At 48.7% G+C, this 18831-nt stretch overlaps 1 protein-coding gene across 1 annotated transcript in view; it reads left to right on the top strand.

The window, feature by feature from the left end:
• The window catches only part of LOC119962274, a 222642-nt gene that overhangs the window by 154425 nt on the left and 49386 nt on the right, over positions 1–18831 (top strand). The window contains exons 13-20 of the mRNA XM_038790261.1: positions 2945–3001; positions 4266–4343; positions 7323–7358; positions 9302–9427; positions 13365–13436; positions 14448–14618; positions 17204–17296; positions 18346–18438. Coding sequence (XP_038646189.1) covers positions 2945–3001; positions 4266–4343; positions 7323–7358; positions 9302–9427; positions 13365–13436; positions 14448–14618; positions 17204–17296; positions 18346–18438 — 726 coding nt within the window. The remainder of the gene's footprint in view (positions 1–2944; positions 3002–4265; positions 4344–7322; positions 7359–9301; positions 9428–13364; positions 13437–14447; positions 14619–17203; positions 17297–18345; positions 18439–18831) is intronic.

The raw sequence follows: 18831 nt of genomic DNA, 5'->3' as shown, positions 1-18831 counted from the left end.
AATGACGCGTGTCCGGCGCATTTGTGAAGTCATCCGCGCATGCGCGGGTTGCCGGTTCCAACCCGCGCATGTGCGGATGACTTCATCGCGCAGACGGCACGAACCCACGCATGCACGGTGGCCATCTTTCTCCTCAGCCACCCGGCAAGACGTGGCGGCTTGATCTTGCCGGGTGGCTGAGGGGAAAGAGTGCGTCCGTTTTGGACGCTGGCCCGACGATTGGTGGGCACCGATCGCGGGCCTGTCCCCTCCCGAGCAGTCGTGGTGCTCCCGTCCCAATCGGGCCCCTAGATGCCCCAAACGGTCATCTGGCGCCCGTTTCACGAATGCAGTGACCAGGTGTGGTTGCTGCCGTGTTGAAACGGGCGTGAAGGGCCGGCCGCTCGGCCCATCGGGCTCGGAGAATCATCGTTCGCCAGGGGGGCGTAAAAAATGCCGGGGGGCCCTCCCGCGATTCTCCCAGGCCGCGTGGGGAGCGGAGAATTCCGCCCATAAGATTCTGAGGGGTACTAACAGAGTGGATGTGGGGAAGATATTTCCTTGTGCGGGAGAATCAAACTAGGAGTCACTGTTTAAAAATAAGGGGTCATCCATTTAAAATGAAAATGAGGGAAAAATTTCTCTCTGAGGGTCGTGAATCTTTGGGACTCTCTTCCTGAAAAGGCAGTGGAAGCAGAGTCTAATATTTCTAAGACAGAGGTGGATTGATTCTTGGTAAACAAGGGGGTGATAGGTTATCAGGGGTAGGCAGAATGCAGATCTGAGGTTAATATCAGATCAGCCATGATCTTGGTCGGCAACACACACAGGTAAAGTTGAAACATTGGAGAGTGCAGAAACCTCTGAACAATTCATCTACCCGACCCTTGAATCACCACTTACCCCCACCTGTGGCAGAGTCCTCGGATGTGTTTTGGACTTATCAGCCACCTGAGAACCAGTTGAACTGGAGTAGAAGCAAATCATCTTCTATCATAGAACATAGAACAGTACAGCACAGAACAGGCCCTTCGGCCCTCGATGTTGTGCCGAGCAATGATCACCCTACTCAAACCCACGTATCCACCCTATACCCGTAACCCAACAACCCCCCCTTAACCTTACTTTTTGGGACACTACGGGCAATTTAGCATGGCCAATCCACCTAACCCGCACATCTTTGGACTGTGGGAGGAAACCGGAGCACCCAGAGGAAACCCACGCACACACGGGGAGGATGTGCAGACTCCGCACAGACAGTGACCCAGCCGGGAACCGAACCTGGGACCCTGGAGCTGTATGCTAACCACCATGCTACCGTGCTGCCTGAGGGATGGCCTCAGAAGAGTTGTATGATTCAATAATAATTGAGTTAGCGGGTAATCATCGCAGTCAATTTGCATCAATTAATCTATGACAGACACAGAAACCTCCTTGTGGTGGAAGCATAGGTTGCTCACTGTATGCTACATAAACCATAGAACATATGTCAAATTACCCACACACACTTTACCCTGAAAGAAGTAGGATTGCATTTGAATGACACAGCTGGCACCCTGGCACAGACAGCTGCAGGATACATTGAGGTGTTTAAACTGGAGATTGGTCTTGCCTTGAGGATGAAAGAGTTTGGAGAAAAGGTGGGGAGCAGGAAGTGAATAGAGAGATTGCAAAGCATAATTAAAGTGAGGGAACACCTTCAGGCTAATTATTACAATTATTGGTAATAAATGAATTTGTTTATAGGAAACATGAATAGGCCATACAACCCTTGAGCCTTATTCCATCAGTCAGTTAAGTTTGTGACTGCTCTCCATCTCATTTCTCTATTTCCTATCTTAGCTCCTCAGCTTTTGGTACCCGTATGCTACTTTAAAATGACAATTGTCCGCCAGCTTGTACAGCTGTTTTAGGGCATAGTTCCAGATTTCCACTGCCCTTTCAATGAAAAAGAGCTTTCTGATTTCCCTCCTAAATGATCGCGCACTAATTTTAATTTTAATATTATTCCCCCTGTTTTGGACACCCTCCTCCCTCTGCCCAGTGCAGGAATCATTTTCTCCATACTTATCCTAACCATCTTTTAATATGCTAAGTACCTTGATCAGATCATGCCTCAACCTTCTGTACTCAAGGCAAGTTTATGAAACCTCTTGTAGTTTAACTCTTTTAGTCTTGGTATAAAGCTGGTGAATCTGTTTTACACACCACCAAGACTTTTCTGAGGTGCGATGCACAGAGCTAAACATAGTACTCATAGAGTCTGACCAAGATTCAGTGCAACTGAAGCACAATGTTCATTCTTAAATATGGGGCGACAGTGTAGCACAGGGAATCTGATTCGATTCCCGGCTTGAGTCACTGTCTGTGCGGAGTGTGCATGTTCTTTCTGTGATTGCATGTTTTTCCTCCGGGTGCTCTGGTTTCCTCCCACAGTCCAAAGATGTGAAGGTTAGGTGGATTGGTCACACTAAATTGCCCTGCAGTGCCTAAAGTTTAGGTGGGGTTGCTGGGTTACGGGAATAGGGTGGAGATATGGGCTTAGGTAGGGTGATCTTTCAGGGGCTGGTGTAGACTCGATGGGTTGAATGGTCTCCTTCTGCACTGTAGATTCTACAAACCGTTTCCTTGAGATAAATGTTCCATTTGCCTTTTAGAGTGCCTTTTAATTCATTTACAGTTCCTACCTTCTCACGATTTAGAAAATATTCCAATTTATCATCCTTGAGTCCAAAGAATTATGATTCCATTCCCTTAGTTTGCTGAGCATTGTGTGTGTCTATACACCATTGTGGATCGGTCTATTAACACTGTCTCCATACCCCCTCCATTGCATTCCTCACTTTTCGGGCTCTGCATGGTGACACCACCTGTACATTACTCAGCAGTGTCCTTGGCATTCCAGGCTAGCCTCCTGTACTTGTGCGCTGGTAGTCTCTATCTCACTGTTGTTTCATTCTTCCAGGTGTCTGCCTATGATGGAATTGGGAGCCGCCGGTACAGTACCTCCAGCTCTCATGCAGTAAGACCCAGTCACTCCCTCTCTTGTTCTCTCTCCCTGCCCCTCCCCCACAATCACTCTTGCTGGCTCCAGCTTTGTTGCAGCACCTCAGGGTGTCAGGATGCTCGCAAAGTCAGGCCAGTTAGTCCGCATGGCACTAGAGTCAGCAGAAAATCAGTCTTGACTTGAAGTTTGTGCCGCTGGTATGAGTATCCTGGATTCTCCTGAACCTGTCCCTTGACCCCACCTCCCAGCGTTGCGAGAGTTATGAGTGCAGAACACTGACAAACAATCTTCACTGAATAGTCACCAGTACAAAAAAATCAGCGGTGGGACTTTGGTTCAAATCACTTCCATTTCTTCACCTCTCCCTATCTCTGTAACCTCTTCCAGCGAGACAACCCTTTGTGATCACTACACTCATCTGGCCAATTCGAATACAGCTCCCCTGATTTTAATCACTTGACTGTTGGTAGATGGACCTTCAGCTGTCTGGGCCCCAAGTTCTGTAATTCTTTCCCTCAACATCTCTGGCTCCTTCTCCACATTTCAAAATTACTCCTTTGGCCAATGCTAATAAGGCCTGCTGTCAGCTTTTGGTTCACAACATACTTGTGAAGCACCTTAAACCATTTTACCCCATTAAAAGCACCATATGCAGTCGGGGATTAGGCTAGGGTCTTGCTGTAGGGTGAGGTTGGGGTAGGGGGTCAGGCTTGACTGCATGAGAACACAGTACTTCTATTTTACCCTGATTTACCGAGATCCGATGGCAGCTTCTCACATACAGCTCTCTTGGCTTTCTGCCTGCCTATGGCCAGAAAACATCGAGACTCCAGGAAGAAGGAGCAGTAAAGTCGCCATAGTCTCAGATGACCATAGGCTGCTTTCCCCTTTGAGGGGGAGAGCTGACTGATGGTGATTTAACCTGAGGATCATCACACCTCAGGCGAAGGGCAAGACTGTGAAAGTGGGTCTTCATGAATAACTTCAGCCGGTACGGGAATTGAACCTGCGCTATTGGGCTTGCTGTGTGTCACAAACCAGCTGTCCAGCCAACTGAGCTGGAGCACACTTGTGCTTATGGGTGGCCAGGGTGAGTTGTGCCCCAGACATAGGACTATCCCTTTCCATCAAACTACTGATGGTTAAATTACATTGCACGCTGTATGCTCGATGGTATATCATCAGCAAATGTAGGACTACTATTAGCTGCTCCTAAACAGTACTAGTCTCATACTCAATTTCTCTCTCTTTCTCGCTCTCTCTTTCTTCATGCCTCTAGCCTTCAGAACACAATTGCTTTCTTGGCTCCAGCTCCCGCACATCGTCCCGTGCGAGTTCAGCTCGTGCAAGTCCAGTGGTGAGGACATTCTTTCTTGCTCTGTACAGTTTGTGATTTTTCACTTTTCTTGCATTTCCCCTTTCCCTTCCTCCCCTTCACCCTCCCTTCTCCCCTCACTACCATCTCTTTTTCCCCTCGTCCTTCTCCACCTATCCTTTGCCCTCCTCCACCTATCCTTCACCCTCCTCTCCCTCTCCTTCACCCTCCAGCCTCTCCCCTTTGCCCTCCTCACCCTATTCTTCGCCCTCCTTCCCTCCCCTTCGCCCTCCTCCCTTCCTATTGCACTCCTCCTCTGTCTCGCCCTCCTCCCCATCTCCTTCCTCCCCCTCCCCTTCCTCCCCCTGCCTCTCACCCACTTCCCCTCCATCTCGCCCTCTTCTCCTTCCCCTCACTTCTCCCCCATCCCCTCCCATTTGCCCTGCTCCCCAGCCCATTCGCCCTCTTCTCCTCCCTCCCCTTCGCCAGACTCCCCTCCCCTTTGTCCTCCTCGCTGCACCTTCGCCCTCCTCCTCCTTTGCCCTCCTCTCCCTCCCTTTTTCCCTCCTCTCTCTCCCTTTTTCCCTCCTCTCCCTCCCTTTTTCTATCCTTTCCCTCCCCTTTGCCGTCTGCCCTTCCTCCTCCCAGCCACTATATTCACCCAGTCCCTTCCTCTGCTCCCCCACTCCTTTCTCCCCCTCCTCACCCACTTCCCCACTCCTTTCTCCCCCTCCTCACCCACTTCCCCACTCCTTTCTCCCCCTCCTCACCCACTTCCCCACTCCTTTCTCCCCCTCCTCACCCACTTCGCCACTCCTTTCTCCCCCCTCCTCACCCACTTCCCCACTCCTTTCTCCCCCTCCTCACCCACTTCCCCACTCCTTTCTCCCCCTCCTCACCCACTTCCCCACTCCTTTCTCCCCCTCCTCACCCACTTCCCCACTCCTTTCTCCCCCTCCTCACCCACTTCCCCACTCCTTTCTCCCCCTCCTCACCCATTTCCCCACTCCTTTTTCCCCCCTCCTCACCCACTTCCCCACTCCTTTCTCCACCCCCGCCTTTGTGAGACCCTCCACTTTATTATCTTGCTTTATGTGAGTCTGACAGAGCCCCTTCCTCTGGTATAACACTGGGGTACAGTGCTGGTGGGTACAGCTCTGTCACTGTATAACACTGGGGTTCAGTACTGGTGGGTACAGCTCTGTCACTGTATAACACTGGGGTACAGTGCTGGTGGGTACAGCTCTGTCACTGTATAACACTGGGGTTCAGTACTGGTGGGTACAGCTCTGTCACTGTATAACACTGGGGTACAGTGCTGGTGGGTACAGCTCTGTCACTGTATAACACTGGGGTACAGTGCTGGTGGGTACAGCTCTGTCCCTGTATAACACTGGGGTACAGAACTGGTGGGTACAGCTCTGTCACTGTATAACACTGGGGTACAGTGCTGGTGGGTACAGCTCTGTCACTGTATAACACTGGGGTACAGTACTGGTGGGTACAGGTCTGTCACTGTATAACATTGGGGTACAGTACTGGTAGGTACAGCTCTGTCACTATATAACCTGGGGTACAGTTCTGGTAGGTATAGGTCTGTCCCTGTATAACACTGGGGTACAGTGCTGGTGGGTACAGCTCTGTCACTGTATAACACTGGGGTACAGTGCTGGTGGGTACAGCTCTGTCCCTGTATAACACTGGGGTACAGAACTGGTGGGTACAGCTCTGTCACTGTATAACACTGGGGTACAGTGCTGGTGGGTACAGCTCTGTCACTGTATAACACTGGGGTACAGTACTGGTGGGTACAGGTCTGTCACTGTATAACATTGGGGTACAGTACTGGTAGGTACAGCTCTGTCACTATATAACCTGGGGTACAGTTCTGGTAGGTATAGGTCTGTCCCTGTATAACACTGGGGTACAGTGCTGGTGGGCACAGGTCTATCACTGTATAACACTGGGGTTCAGTACTGGTAGGTACAGATCTGTCACTATATAACACTGGGGTACAGTTCTGGTGGGTACAGCTCTGTCACTATATAACACTGGGGTACAGTTCTGGTAGGTATAGGTCTGTCCCTGTATAACACTGGGGTACAGTGCTGGTGGGCACAGGTCTATCACTGTATAACACTGGGGTACAGGTCTGTCTCTGTATAACACTGGGGTACAGTACCGGTGGGTACTGGTCTGTCACTGTATAACGGGGGTACAGGTCTGTCTCTGTATAATACGGGGGTACAATACTGGTGGGTACTGGTCTGTCACTCTATAACATTGGGTACAGTGTTGGTGGCTATTGGTCTCACTGTATAACACTGGGGTACTGGTGGGCACTGGTCACTCATTGTTTAACACTGGTTACAGGGTACAGGTCTCATTGTGTGACACTGAGGTACAGTATTGGTGGGTACAGGTCTCACTGGTGGTGGGAATAATCTGGGTTAAGGTTTTAACAGTGTTGCACAACAGGACATTGTTTTGGATTAGGTGTGGTTTGCTATTTGTGTTTTGAAAGTAATATGCTAATTAGTCATTGGGTTTTATTTGCAATGTTTTGTCCATCTGAGAGTGTCACATGCCTGTGTATGGTTTAATGTGTATTGATTAACACTGATTGATTACTTTCACACTGGCGACTCATTCTAACTGGCTGATAACCTACACTGGTGACTGACCTTCATTGCACTTATCTTAGCTGGATATATTTGATGGACATCGATCTTCACTGGGCTCTGGAGCACTTTGGTGCAGTACTGGTTTGTACGGGCCTATCACTGTATAACACTGTAAGCCCAGGTCTGCCACTGTATAAAACTAGCATACAGTACTGATCTGTACCGATCTGTCACTGTATAACAATGGGGTATAGTACATGTGGGTACATGTATGTGAATGTATAACACTGGGGCTCTGATCCTTGTTGGGCCGGGGATGTCCACTCGCATTTATGTGTGAGGGAGGCATGGCGTTTTTGGCACTAAAGCCCTCTTCCTTTCTATCTCCCTGCTGTAGGTGGAGGAAAGACTGGAGAAGGAGATTACAGAGAAGGTGAGGAGCTTGCCAAAAGTAATTGAATAATGATTTCTGCCCTTGTCCATCCAGCACACTTCACAGTTCAACTGGACCTCCAGGAACCACTCACTGATTATCTGGAGTTTCCACATCGTTCAGTTGGAATTCAAAAGGTGCTCGGTGACAATGTCACACTTCAGGCAGCCGAACGACAACTGGCCCCTCATCTGACAGCTCCATGCTCTTACTGGGATTCTGTTTCTGTAATCTGGAGCATTTATCCTCACAGCTGCACCCTGCTGGGGAGATAGTTTGACTCAGCCTCCGTTTTACTATTTATCTTTTTTGTCTATTTAGTGCTCATCAAAATGAAGGAGCATTTTCTACTTCAGACCAACAGTGACACGGGTTAGGTACAGTGTAAAAACTCACTCTGCACTGACTCATCAAATATTCCCAGGACAGGTAAAACATGGATTAGATACAGAATAAATCTCACTTTACTCTATCCCATAAAATATTCTTAAAGCAGGTACAACATGGATGAGATACAGAATAAAGCATCCTCTATATTGTCCCATCAAACACTCCAGAATAGGTGCATTATGGGTTAGATACAGACTGATACCCTATAATAAAGGGTCTTCTGGACTCAAAACGTTAGCTCTTTACTCTCCCTACAGATGCTGCCAGACCTGCTGAGATTTTCCAGCATTTTCTCTTTGGTTTCAGATTCCCTGTAGACGATTGCTCTTCTGTGCATTCATGATGGCAAAGAGAAAGTGAGTCACAGTCACAGGTCACGGTTTCACATTACCATTGATCTCCCAGTTTCATCACTAACGTACATCACCCCTATTCAGTTTGATGTTGGTTTGATATCCACTATAAGACCATAAGACAAAGGAGCAGAATTAGGCCATTCGGCCCATCAAGTCTGCTCTGCCATTCAATCATGGCTGATATGTTTCTCATCCCCATTCTCCTGCCTTCTCCCCATAACGCTTGATCCCCTATTTAATCAAGAACCTAGCTGTCTCTGTCTTAAAGACACTCAGTGATTTGGTCTCCACGCCCTTCTGCGGCAAAGAGTTCCACAAATTCACCACCCTCTGGCTGAAGAAATTCCTCCTCATCTCAGTTTTAAAGGATCTTTAGTCTGGGATCTTGGCCTCTGCTTCTAGTTTTTCCTACAAGTGGAAACATCCTCTCCACGTCCACTCTATCCAGGCCTCCCAGTATCCTGTAAGTTTCAATAAGACCCCCTTCATCCTTCTAACTCCAACGAGTACAGACCCAAAGTCCTCAACCGCTCCTCATATGACAAGTTCTTAATTCCAGGGATCATTCTTGTGAACCTCCTCTGGACCCTTTTCAAGGCCAGCACATCCTTCCTTGGATACGGGGCCCACAACTGCTCACAATACTCCAAATGGGGTTTGACCAGAACCTTATACACTAGATTGGTTCTAGCCGGGTCACTACAGTTGTAGCTGTGCTTGGGTCCGTGTCTTTTGAAAGTAAACTGCAGGAGCCACAGGATTAAAGAATCATAGACATTACAGTGCAGAAGTAGTCCATTTGGCCCATCGAGTCTGCACCGGCCCTTGGAAAGAGCACCCTACTTAAGGGTATCCTCATAACCCAATAACCCCACCTAACCTTTTGGACTCAAAGGGGCAATTTAGCATGGCCAATCCACCAAACCGGCACATCTTTGGATTGTGGGAGGAAACTGGAGCACTTGGAGGAAACCCACACAAACACTGGGAGAATGTGCAAACTCCACACAGATAGTCACCCAAGGCCAGAATTGAACCCGGGAATTGTACTGTAAGGCAGTAGTGCTAACCTCTGTGCCTCCATGCCGCACATGGCGTAGCCAGTGAGATTAACAAGCTGAGAAAAGGCCCTGGGCAACACTGCATTCTTTCCTTTGTGTGCACACACTTGGCTAATCAACATATTTCTTATTTCAGGGATCCCGAGCAGCCTCGAGTCTCTCTGCTGCTACCCTTGCGTCTTTGGGGGGCACTTTGTCGAGGCGAGGCAGTGGAGAAACCACCACCTCAATGGATACTGAAGGCTCCATTCGAGAGATCAAGGTAAAAAAAAGTGGGGGGGTGCAGGATCGGGGAAGGGTCATTTCAGAGCTTTGTGACTCCATTGAGCTAGCCTTACCCAGCAGGAGTACAGATCTGAACTTTACTGACAAATGCCCAATTTTCAGAAACATGTATTCAGGGGAAGAGGAGTGTAGGCTCTTGCTGGGATTGTCAATTCTTTGTGTACTCCCATGGCTGAGTGATGTGCATGCAGAATTTATCATGAATCGTTCTTATTTCCTCATGGCTGGGTATGTGCCTCTAGTTGTCTTCCTCAGTCTGTCTCTGTTTCTGTCTCTACTTTTGTGTATTGCTGTGCCTTTCTCTGCATTTCTCCAGATGTCTCTCTACCCATTTTCTCTCTAGTTTTCACACATTTACTATCTGATTATCTCTCTTTTGCCTCGATTTTGCACCGGCATTTGTTGTGAAAGGTTGGGAACCTAATTTCAATAAAGTACAATGTACGTAATTAAAGGGCTGCCCTATTAAATGTTCCCCTACAATAGAAATTCCCCTCCTCGCCAGTGTGACGTCATGTCGGCAATACTTACAACTGCTTTTGAAAAACGTAGTCGAGGGGAAACCGCTGGGGGCGCACAGGCAGGTATTGCACTCGGGGGTGGAGGCACATGTCAAGGCAGTATCCTGCCACTTCCTCCTGGGAGCAGTGCCAAGGGGGCCTCCTCTGGGGCCACATTGGGGGTCCCTTATGTGTTGGGGGCGGGGGTTTGCCCTTGTACTGTGGGAGGGGGGTTGTGCTTGTGTGTGTGGGGGATTCCCAATTTAGAACATACAGTGCAGAAGGAGGCCATTTGGCCCATCGAGTCTGCACCAACCCACCTAAGCCCTCACTTCCACCCTATCCCCGAAACCCAATAACCCCTCCTAGCCTTTTTTGGTCACTAGTAACCCAACTAACCTTTTTGGACATTCGGGGCAATTTAGCATGGCCAATCCACCTAACCTGCACATCTTTGGACTGAGAGGAAACCGGAGCACCCGGAGGAAACCTACGCAGATACCGGGGGAACATGCAGACTTCGCATAGATAGTGACCCAGCAGGGAATCGAACCTGGGACCCTGGCGCTGTGAAGCCATAGTGCTATCCATTTGTGCTACCATGCTGCCCATATCCATGGGGGAGGCATGGTTTAGTGTTGATCGGGCCCTGGCGCGGGTCAAACCTCCATATTTTCCCTCTACAGAGTGCCGGATTGTCTGGAGAGAAAATCCAGCATGCAGCCTGCGAACTGCCGCCTGTTCTCTTGCCTCAGCCAGCACTCTGAATGGAAAATTCTATCACTGGTCTCCCGTCCCCTCTCTGTCTTTCTCTCCACAAAGCCCCGCTGTCTTTTGCTCTCTATTTTTCACACTAATTGTATCTGCTTGATTCAATCTGCTTCTTTCTCTTTCTGCCTCACTTTCTGTCTCCCAATTCTCTTTGTCTCTTACACATTGTAAATCTGTTTTCTTAATCTCTGCCCCTATCATTCCATCCATATCGCTCTGTCTCGCTCTCTCTCTCTCTGTCACTGTCTCTGTTTCTTTCTATTTTGTTCCTCTCCCCCTCCCCTCTCACTCTGAGTCTGCATCTCTCACTCTACCCTTTCTTTGTTTTTAAAAAATCTGACTATTTCTCTGTCTCACTGACTTTTTATCTCTCCACTTTCTTCACTATTTCTATTTTCTCTTTATTCTCTGCTTTCTCTCTTTCTGACTCTGCTGTTTTCCCTCTTTTAGTTTCTCTCTCTCTCTCTCTCAACCTCTATCCTCTCCCAGTCTTTGTGCTGCAACTTCAGACTCCCTGATTTGGGAGCAACCTGCTCAGAACTTCCCAGGTAAACATTTGCATGACCATTGTCCTGAACTTCCCCATGGCAATTGTGCTGAATCGGAACCATCCGAAAAGTGGTTTAATCTCTAGCTTTGGATGGTTCCTCCTGGATTACATTAATGGTTACTTTGAAAAGGTTAAACATCCGGACTGATCCCCCAGAGACTTCTGCCACACCCTCAACCCACCCAGGGAATTCCCCTACCCATTGAGTTTCCCACCAGCACAGGAACCCCGTCCCACCTGGGCCTGACTCTCATCCCTGCCCGGCCCCACCCCAGCTTCCTCAACTCCACCCCACCCCCATGACCCGGCTGGACCTCACCCACACCCCCTCCGATATCTGACCCCCTAACCTCTTTCCCAATGTCTTATCATCCCACCCCCACCCCTCAAATCCTACCCACTGACCTTAGACACAGGGCGGAATTCTCCGCTCCCCACGTGGCGTGGGAGAATCGTGGGAGGGCCTCCCAACATTTTTACCCCCCCCCCCCCCGGCTCGGAAAAATCGCCGCTCGCCGTTCTTCACGACAAGGTCGCGGCCGGGAAAGACGGAGGCCCGCTCCTAGCCCCCCAGGTGGGGGTGAATTAGGTGCGGGGAGCGGGCTCCGAGGTCGTCGTGAACCTCGGCCGAGTTCACGACGGCCTTCACAAATTCGGCCCCCTGCGGAGAATTCCGCCCAAAATCTCTCTGGCCTGTCAATTTCAATCTTAACTGCTTTACGGCTGCTAGTGCAGTTAAAAAAAGGGGTCATGACCTCCTTCACTCCGACTCTCATAGATTTTGATGCCAGGCCCCATAGCCAGCTGCAGGGCCTGGATCTTGGCTGGCCTGAGTCGGATGATTGGGCAAGGTGGGTACAGAAGAAATTTGGCACAGATAAGTGGGTATGGAGTGGCGATCTGATGCTGATTGCCACTTCTTTCTCCTTCTCTATCTCACTGCCATGTCATTCTTTGTAACTCTCACTATCTTTTTCCCTCCCTTTCTGTCCCTCTAAGCTCTTGTTTTATCTGATCACTTTCTGAATCTCTGTGTTACTGTTTCTGACTCTATCTCTGTGAATTAGTCTATCTCTCTCTTTGGGCCACGCTGCATCCGAAAAGCAGTATGCCGTGGGGCAGTGTGGCTGATAAAAGCCAGGAGACCCCGCTCCCGGGATTTACCCAGCTTGCAATGCCTCGTGAGATCTATCATGATCTCGCAAGACGTTGTAATGTATATTCGCATTGTAAGTGGGATCACATTTTAGTAAGTCTGCAGCTAGTCTCACTTTAAAGTGCAGATTCCGGAGTTACCTGATGTGTGGGATCAATCTCCTTCACCTCGGAGACCTCAAGCTAGTGCAGTTCAGAACTGGTCTCCAGAAATGGGGACCACATCCTCCCAGAGGATCAGTGGCCCCCAGCAGCATGCCCTTTTGGTCAGGGTGCCAGCCTGGCACTGCTAAGATGCCCAGATAGCACTGCCAGCTGGCAGGGGCGGTGCCAGGGTGCTAGGTTGGCACTGCCAATCTGGCATTTTCTTTGCGCTGGCAATCGAACTAGAGATGTCCTGCGCAGGTGTTGGCGGGCGAGGTGCGGAGACCCTCCCAAAGTGCGTTGGGGGGGGTTTACGGCAGGGGCCTTGGAGTTCCGGCGAACGGAGCTCCTCAGTGCACAAACTGGGGCTATGTGCGGCCTTGGCCATGCGTTCCGCGCTTAGGCCTCTTATCTAACACAGGTGGCATGTTATAGCCATGCGTTTCTCAGGAAACAAGCGGCTAAACATGTTCACTATGGGACTTTGTTCCCTTTTAGTTGAATCGCACCCCCAGTCTTTTTCAAATATTTCTCCCTCCATCTCCCTCTGTCTAACTGTCAGTCCATTTCTCTCAGTCATCCTCTTTCTGTCTGTTTTTCTTTGAATTTTTATGCCAATCTCTTTTCTTGTCTTTCTCCGTGTACTTCTTTCCACAGCATCTATATCTCTCATTTTCACTGCACCCGCCCCTGTCTTTCTGTCTCTCTTTCTTTCCTTATACCTTTCTGTTTTTCTTTCTCCGTCTATATGTCTCTTGCTTTTTCTCTCACATTGCTGTCTGATTCTCTCTCAGGAAATCTTTGAACTAAAGGACCAGATACAGGATGTAGAAGGAAAATATATGGAAGGGCTGAAGGAACTGAAGGTACCCAGTTTGGGAATGAGTGTGAGCCCTTCCCCCAGTGGTCCATGGCTGCCTGTGTGTGGACATTGTATTAGCCATGGGGCCTATTCCAATTGATCCCTTTTCTAATATGTGTCCACACTAATAGCATGGACTTCGCTGAATGCTTTCAAGTTTTTAATCCTCTGGCAAGAATCCGCCGCTTGAGGCTTTGGGGCAGGGATGGGGACATTAAGTAGAATCTATTAACTGAGGATTGGGAATGGGAAATCTGCCAACCAAGGAATCAGGGTAGGGGAAAATTTGTCAAATGAAGGATCAGAAGTGGGGGGGGGGGTTGTGGTGATATGCATGTGTAGTAATGTATATAGTTATCTATCAATGTACATAGTTATCGATTCAACCTCCGGCCAGCAAATGGCGATAGAGATTCACCATGTGACTCGAGATCCGGCAGCTGGTAGTAAGTCGTACTGAAGGACAGTCACACTCGAGGTAGCTCCAGGAGAATTCACTGAATTCATTTATTCGTTACCATTTGTTAGTTATCTTTCCATGTGCTCATTGTGGTAATAAACTATCTTGCTAATCAAAGAACTAGACTTTCTGTGTACATCTGTACTACGGTCACAACACAGTAAAGATTATTATTATTAACGGAGCCGTCAAAACTACAACGGAGGAAAGTGGGAGTGGTGTAGTGGTTAAATGTACTAATTGAGCATGGCAGTGGAAGGAATGATTGTTGGTCCACAAATGCCTCTTCTGTAGGTGAGGCAGATCATGTGGCAACACCGAGGCTCGGGCCACTGATCAAACTCTGGCCTCTCACTTGTGTCCGGGTTCTAATCCCAAATGGCAGGACCAAGGTCTCCTCTGACGAATGGCTATGAATTTATGCCGGGGTAGACTTCACCCTGGCTGCAAAGGGATGGAACCTCTTCTTACTATTATCTACCTCAGTCCTGTTTAGGTTTGGACCTCAGAGTAGCACTTGTGCTCCTATGATTGTTGTTTTTCTCACTATCCCAGGACTCGCTGGCCGAAGTGGAGGAGAAATACAAAAAGGCCATGGTGTCAAATGCACAGCTGGACAATGAGAAGACCAACCTCATGTACCAGGTGGACACACTGAGGGAAAGTTTGCTGGAGCTGGAGGAACAGTTAGCAGAGACACACAGGATGCATGAGGAGAAGACCAAGGTGAGTGGGGTTGGGAGATTTTGAGGAGGTGTCTAGACTAACGGCAGCAGATGGCAGCTGATGTTGAGTCCATTGATTATGGTGTTCTATCATACTGTGTTTGTATAGAGGTGACGGAAATAAAATCAAAGGCAGAAACCCACATGTCTTATCCCCATTTTAAGAAGGTAATGGCAAGACATTTAGAAAATCATAATACAATCAGGCAAAGTCAACATGGTTTTGTAAAGGGAAAATCATATTGATTAATTGATTACACTCTTTGAGGGTGTTAAAAGCAAGGTAAATAAAGGGGAATCTGTAGATGTCACCCACTTGGATTTCCAAAAGGTATTTGAGAATTTGCTGCATCAAAGGTTACTACACAAAACAAGAGCTCATGGTGTAGGCAATAATGTACTTGGATAGAGGGTTGGTTAGCTAACAGGAAATAGAGAGTAGGGAAAAATGGGTCATTTTTGGATTACCAAGCTGTAACTAGTTGAGTGCCACAGGTATCATTGCTCGGGTCTCAAATATCTACAATCTATATCAATGACTTGGATGAAGGGACCAAATGTACGGTTACTAAATTTGCCGATGATAAAAAGATAGGTAGAAAAGTAAGTTGTCAAGAGGTCATAAAGAATCTACAAAGGGATTTTGGTTAAGTGAGTGGGCAAAATATTTGGTAGATGGAATATAGTGAGGGAAAATGTGAACTTGTCATTGGCAGGAAGAATAGAAAAACAGTATGCTATTTAAACAGAGAGAGATTGCAGAATTCAGTAGTACACAGGGATCTGTGTGTCCTGGTACATGAATCATACAAAGTTAATGTGCAGGTACAACAAGTGATTAGGAAAGTAAATGGAATGTTGGCATTTATTGTAAAGGAGAGTGAAATACAAAATTCTTGCATGGGGCCTTAGTGAGATTGGATATAATTGCATGAGCAACCGTTCCAAGATGGTTCAGTCGATTGATTCCTCAGATGTGAGGAAAGGTTGAACAGGTTGGGACTATACCCATTAGAGTTTAGAAGAATGAAGGTATCTTATTGAAACATTTAAGATCCTGAGGAAACCTGATAGGGTGGATGCTGAGAGGATTTTTCCCCCCTTGTGGGGGATTCTAAAGTAAGGGATATAGTTTAAAAATGAGGGGTCTCCCATCTCAACATTGAGATTATAGAATCCCTATAGTGCAGAAGAGACCGTTCGGTCCATCGAGTCTGCACTGACCCTCTGAAAGAGCACCCTACCTAGGTCCAATCCTTCGCCCTATCCCCGTAACCCTACCAAACCTGCTCATCTTTTCGACACTACAGGCGGGTCAGAGAATCGCCTGGGGGGGGGGGGGGGGGGGGGGGGGGGGGGGGGGGGGTCGGTGAGATTTACGTGTCGCCACCCCGACGCCGATTCTTCGGTCACCGAACCCGCCGAGTTAGGCCGAGTCCCGCCGGCGCCGTTCTCATATGGTCCTACCCGGCGGGGCCTCGGCGTTTATGTTGCCGGGGGGGGGGGGGGGGGGGGGGGGGGGGCCCTCCATGGTGGCCTGGCCCACGATCTGGGCCCACCGATCGGCAGACAGGCTTATCCTGGTGCGTGCCTATGTTCCTCCGCGCCGGGCTCCTGTAGCTCTCCGCCATGTTGCATCGGGGCCGGCGCAGCGAAGGCAACCCACGCGCATGAGTGAACTCGCGCCAGCCGTAACGTGCATGCGCGAACTTGTACCAGCCGTAGCGAGCATGCGTGGACCTGCGGCACCCGTTCTGACATCTGGATCAGCAGCTGGAGCAGCGTGAGGCTCTCCAGTGCCATGCTGGCCCCATGTGTGGCGCAGGATCGCTGATCCTAGGGGCCAGATGACGGCGGCATTAAACGCTCCGGCGTTTACAATGGCGTCAATACTTAGCCCCAGGATCAGAGAATCTCGTCTTAAGTGTCAATTTAGCATGGCCAATCCACCTGACCTGTACATCTTTGGACTGTGGGGGAAAACTGGAGCACCTGGAGGAAACCCATGCTGACACGGGGAGAAGGTGCAAACTCCATACAGCCACCCAAGGCTGGAATTGAATCCTGGTCCCTGTGAGGCAGCAATGCTAAACACTGTGCCACCAATGAGGAGAATGTTTTTTCTTTGAGGGTCATTACTCTGTAGAATTCTCTAGGTCATTGTATATATTCAAAGTTGAGTTTCTAGATTTATTTTTGTCAAGGGAATCATGGGTGTGGACAGGAAAGGAGCTGAGGCCACAATCAGATCAGCCATGATCTTATTGAATGGTGAAACATGCTAAAGGGCCAAATAGTATACTTCTGCTCCTAATTCTTGTAGTTGTGTGTGCTTCGGTATGTGTCACAGGCATAGACACTTGCCCCATCACTGTCTGTATATGTGTGGGGAGTCAGAGACACAGTTTGACAACCCATTACTGTGGTTGTTGAGGAATCACATCACATGGGTGCTAGATTGTTTGGACTGCCTGCCATGGGTTATTGATTGGGGTTTATTATTTGAGATTCTGGTGTTGTAGATGGTGCAGGTTTTGGCTACCCTGGGTGTTGGAGCTGACATTTTTGACTTTGCCCTCTTGCTAGGAATTGGATAGACAGAAACACGCCTACAGTCTTCTGCAAAGTCAGTTTGAGACGATAAAGGAAACTCTTAAAGAAAGAGAAGAGATGTTAATGGTAAGTAAAATCCTGTTGCTCATGTCACATGATCAACAGCAAAGCTGCCGCCATTTGCAAATGGCATGTTTGATGCTCTGATGTCCAACAGGCTCAGGGCCTTAATCTCCTGGGAAGTCTGGAATGTGGAAATGAGCCAAGGTTCAGATTCCTTTAGTGTCAATCAATCTAGCATTGTAATCCAATTGTTAATGATTAATTAGGTTTGTTATTTGGTTACTTCAAGGTGAGTTACAAAGACTGTGCCAGGACAGACTCAGTCAAATAGCTTGGCACCAATTTGACCCATGAAGACTGGTTGCTTAGAGATACTGACGTGAGCATGGCGTGACGAAGCCTCTGCGCTCCAGGTGAATTAGCTGCTGGTTCAGTGCCAGGACATGAACACCCTGCTTTGGGGGTTGGTTGTTATCGCTCTGTCTGACTTTTCCCCTGCCACACCACCACCCCCACTGCTTCAGTTTTATCCCCTGCTACTTAGCTGATTACTATGACTTAGGTTTGGCTGAGGCATTGATTAGGGCTTTGATTTGATTCTGCCCATTCCTTGCCCATTGGCCATTCTTCCTGTGTGATCGATGGCAGACTATTTGACCGTGGAGTGTCACAGCCCAGTCCTGGCCAACAGGAGGCACCAGGGTTCTGGCTGATGTCTGGCCAGGTCTCCCAGGAATATAGGGATCCCAACTAGTTGTCCAGCCTGAGGTCAGGTCAGTCGTTATGGGGCTTTACTGGAACATGGAGGCCCCTTATTTATCTGGCTGTATTTTTACTTCAGTGACATTTAGAAGGTGGAGTTCCATGAGCATAATTGTGTCAGAAAATGAGTGTCGAATTACATTAATTGGCTGAGAATGTTTGAACTGATCTGAGGCAATGTTTGAATATAAATGAACGTGAAGAAATTCTTCTCTGGTCTGCCATTTGTTATGCTGCTCTTTCCTGTCTTTGCTCTTTCTAGTTTCCTTTCACTTTCTCTCTCTCCCTCTCTCTTTCTTTTCCTCTCCTTTTTCCCTCCTTTACCCTCTTTGGCTCGGGATCGGTGGCAGGAGATCAAAGGGTTGAACCAGAAGCAGCGTTCCTCCGCCCAAGAGATTGCTGACCTCCAGGAGACAGTGGAATGGAAAGACAAGAAAATTGGGGTAGGGCAGCCTGTGCACTCTGGATGTGGCGTCGCAGCCATTATTGGCCACATGTTTACCAAGCCAACCCGAGCCTCTGATGATTGACAGAAATGACAAGAGGAAACAAGATTTAGGGCAGCACGGTAGCATTGTGGATAGCACAATCGCTTCACAGCTCCAGGGTCCCAGGTTCGATTCCGGCTTGGGTCACTGTCTGTGCGGAGTCTGTACATCCTCCCCGTGTGTGCATGGGTTTCCTCCCACAGTCCAAAGATGTGCAGGTTAGGTGGATTGGCCATGATAAATTGCCCTTAGTATCCAAAATTGCCCTTGGTGTTGGGTGGGGTTACTGGGTTATGGGGATAGGGTGGAGGTGTTAACCTTGGGTAGGGTGCTCTTTCCAGGAGCCGG

The sequence above is a fragment of the Scyliorhinus canicula genome, chromosome 2 (assembly GCF_902713615.1).
Source record: "Scyliorhinus canicula chromosome 2, sScyCan1.1, whole genome shotgun sequence".
Lineage (NCBI taxonomy): Eukaryota > Metazoa > Chordata > Chondrichthyes > Carcharhiniformes > Scyliorhinidae > Scyliorhinus > Scyliorhinus canicula.
Note: the sequence above shows the minus strand (reverse complement) of the source record. Positions and strands in the feature narration are given on the sequence as shown.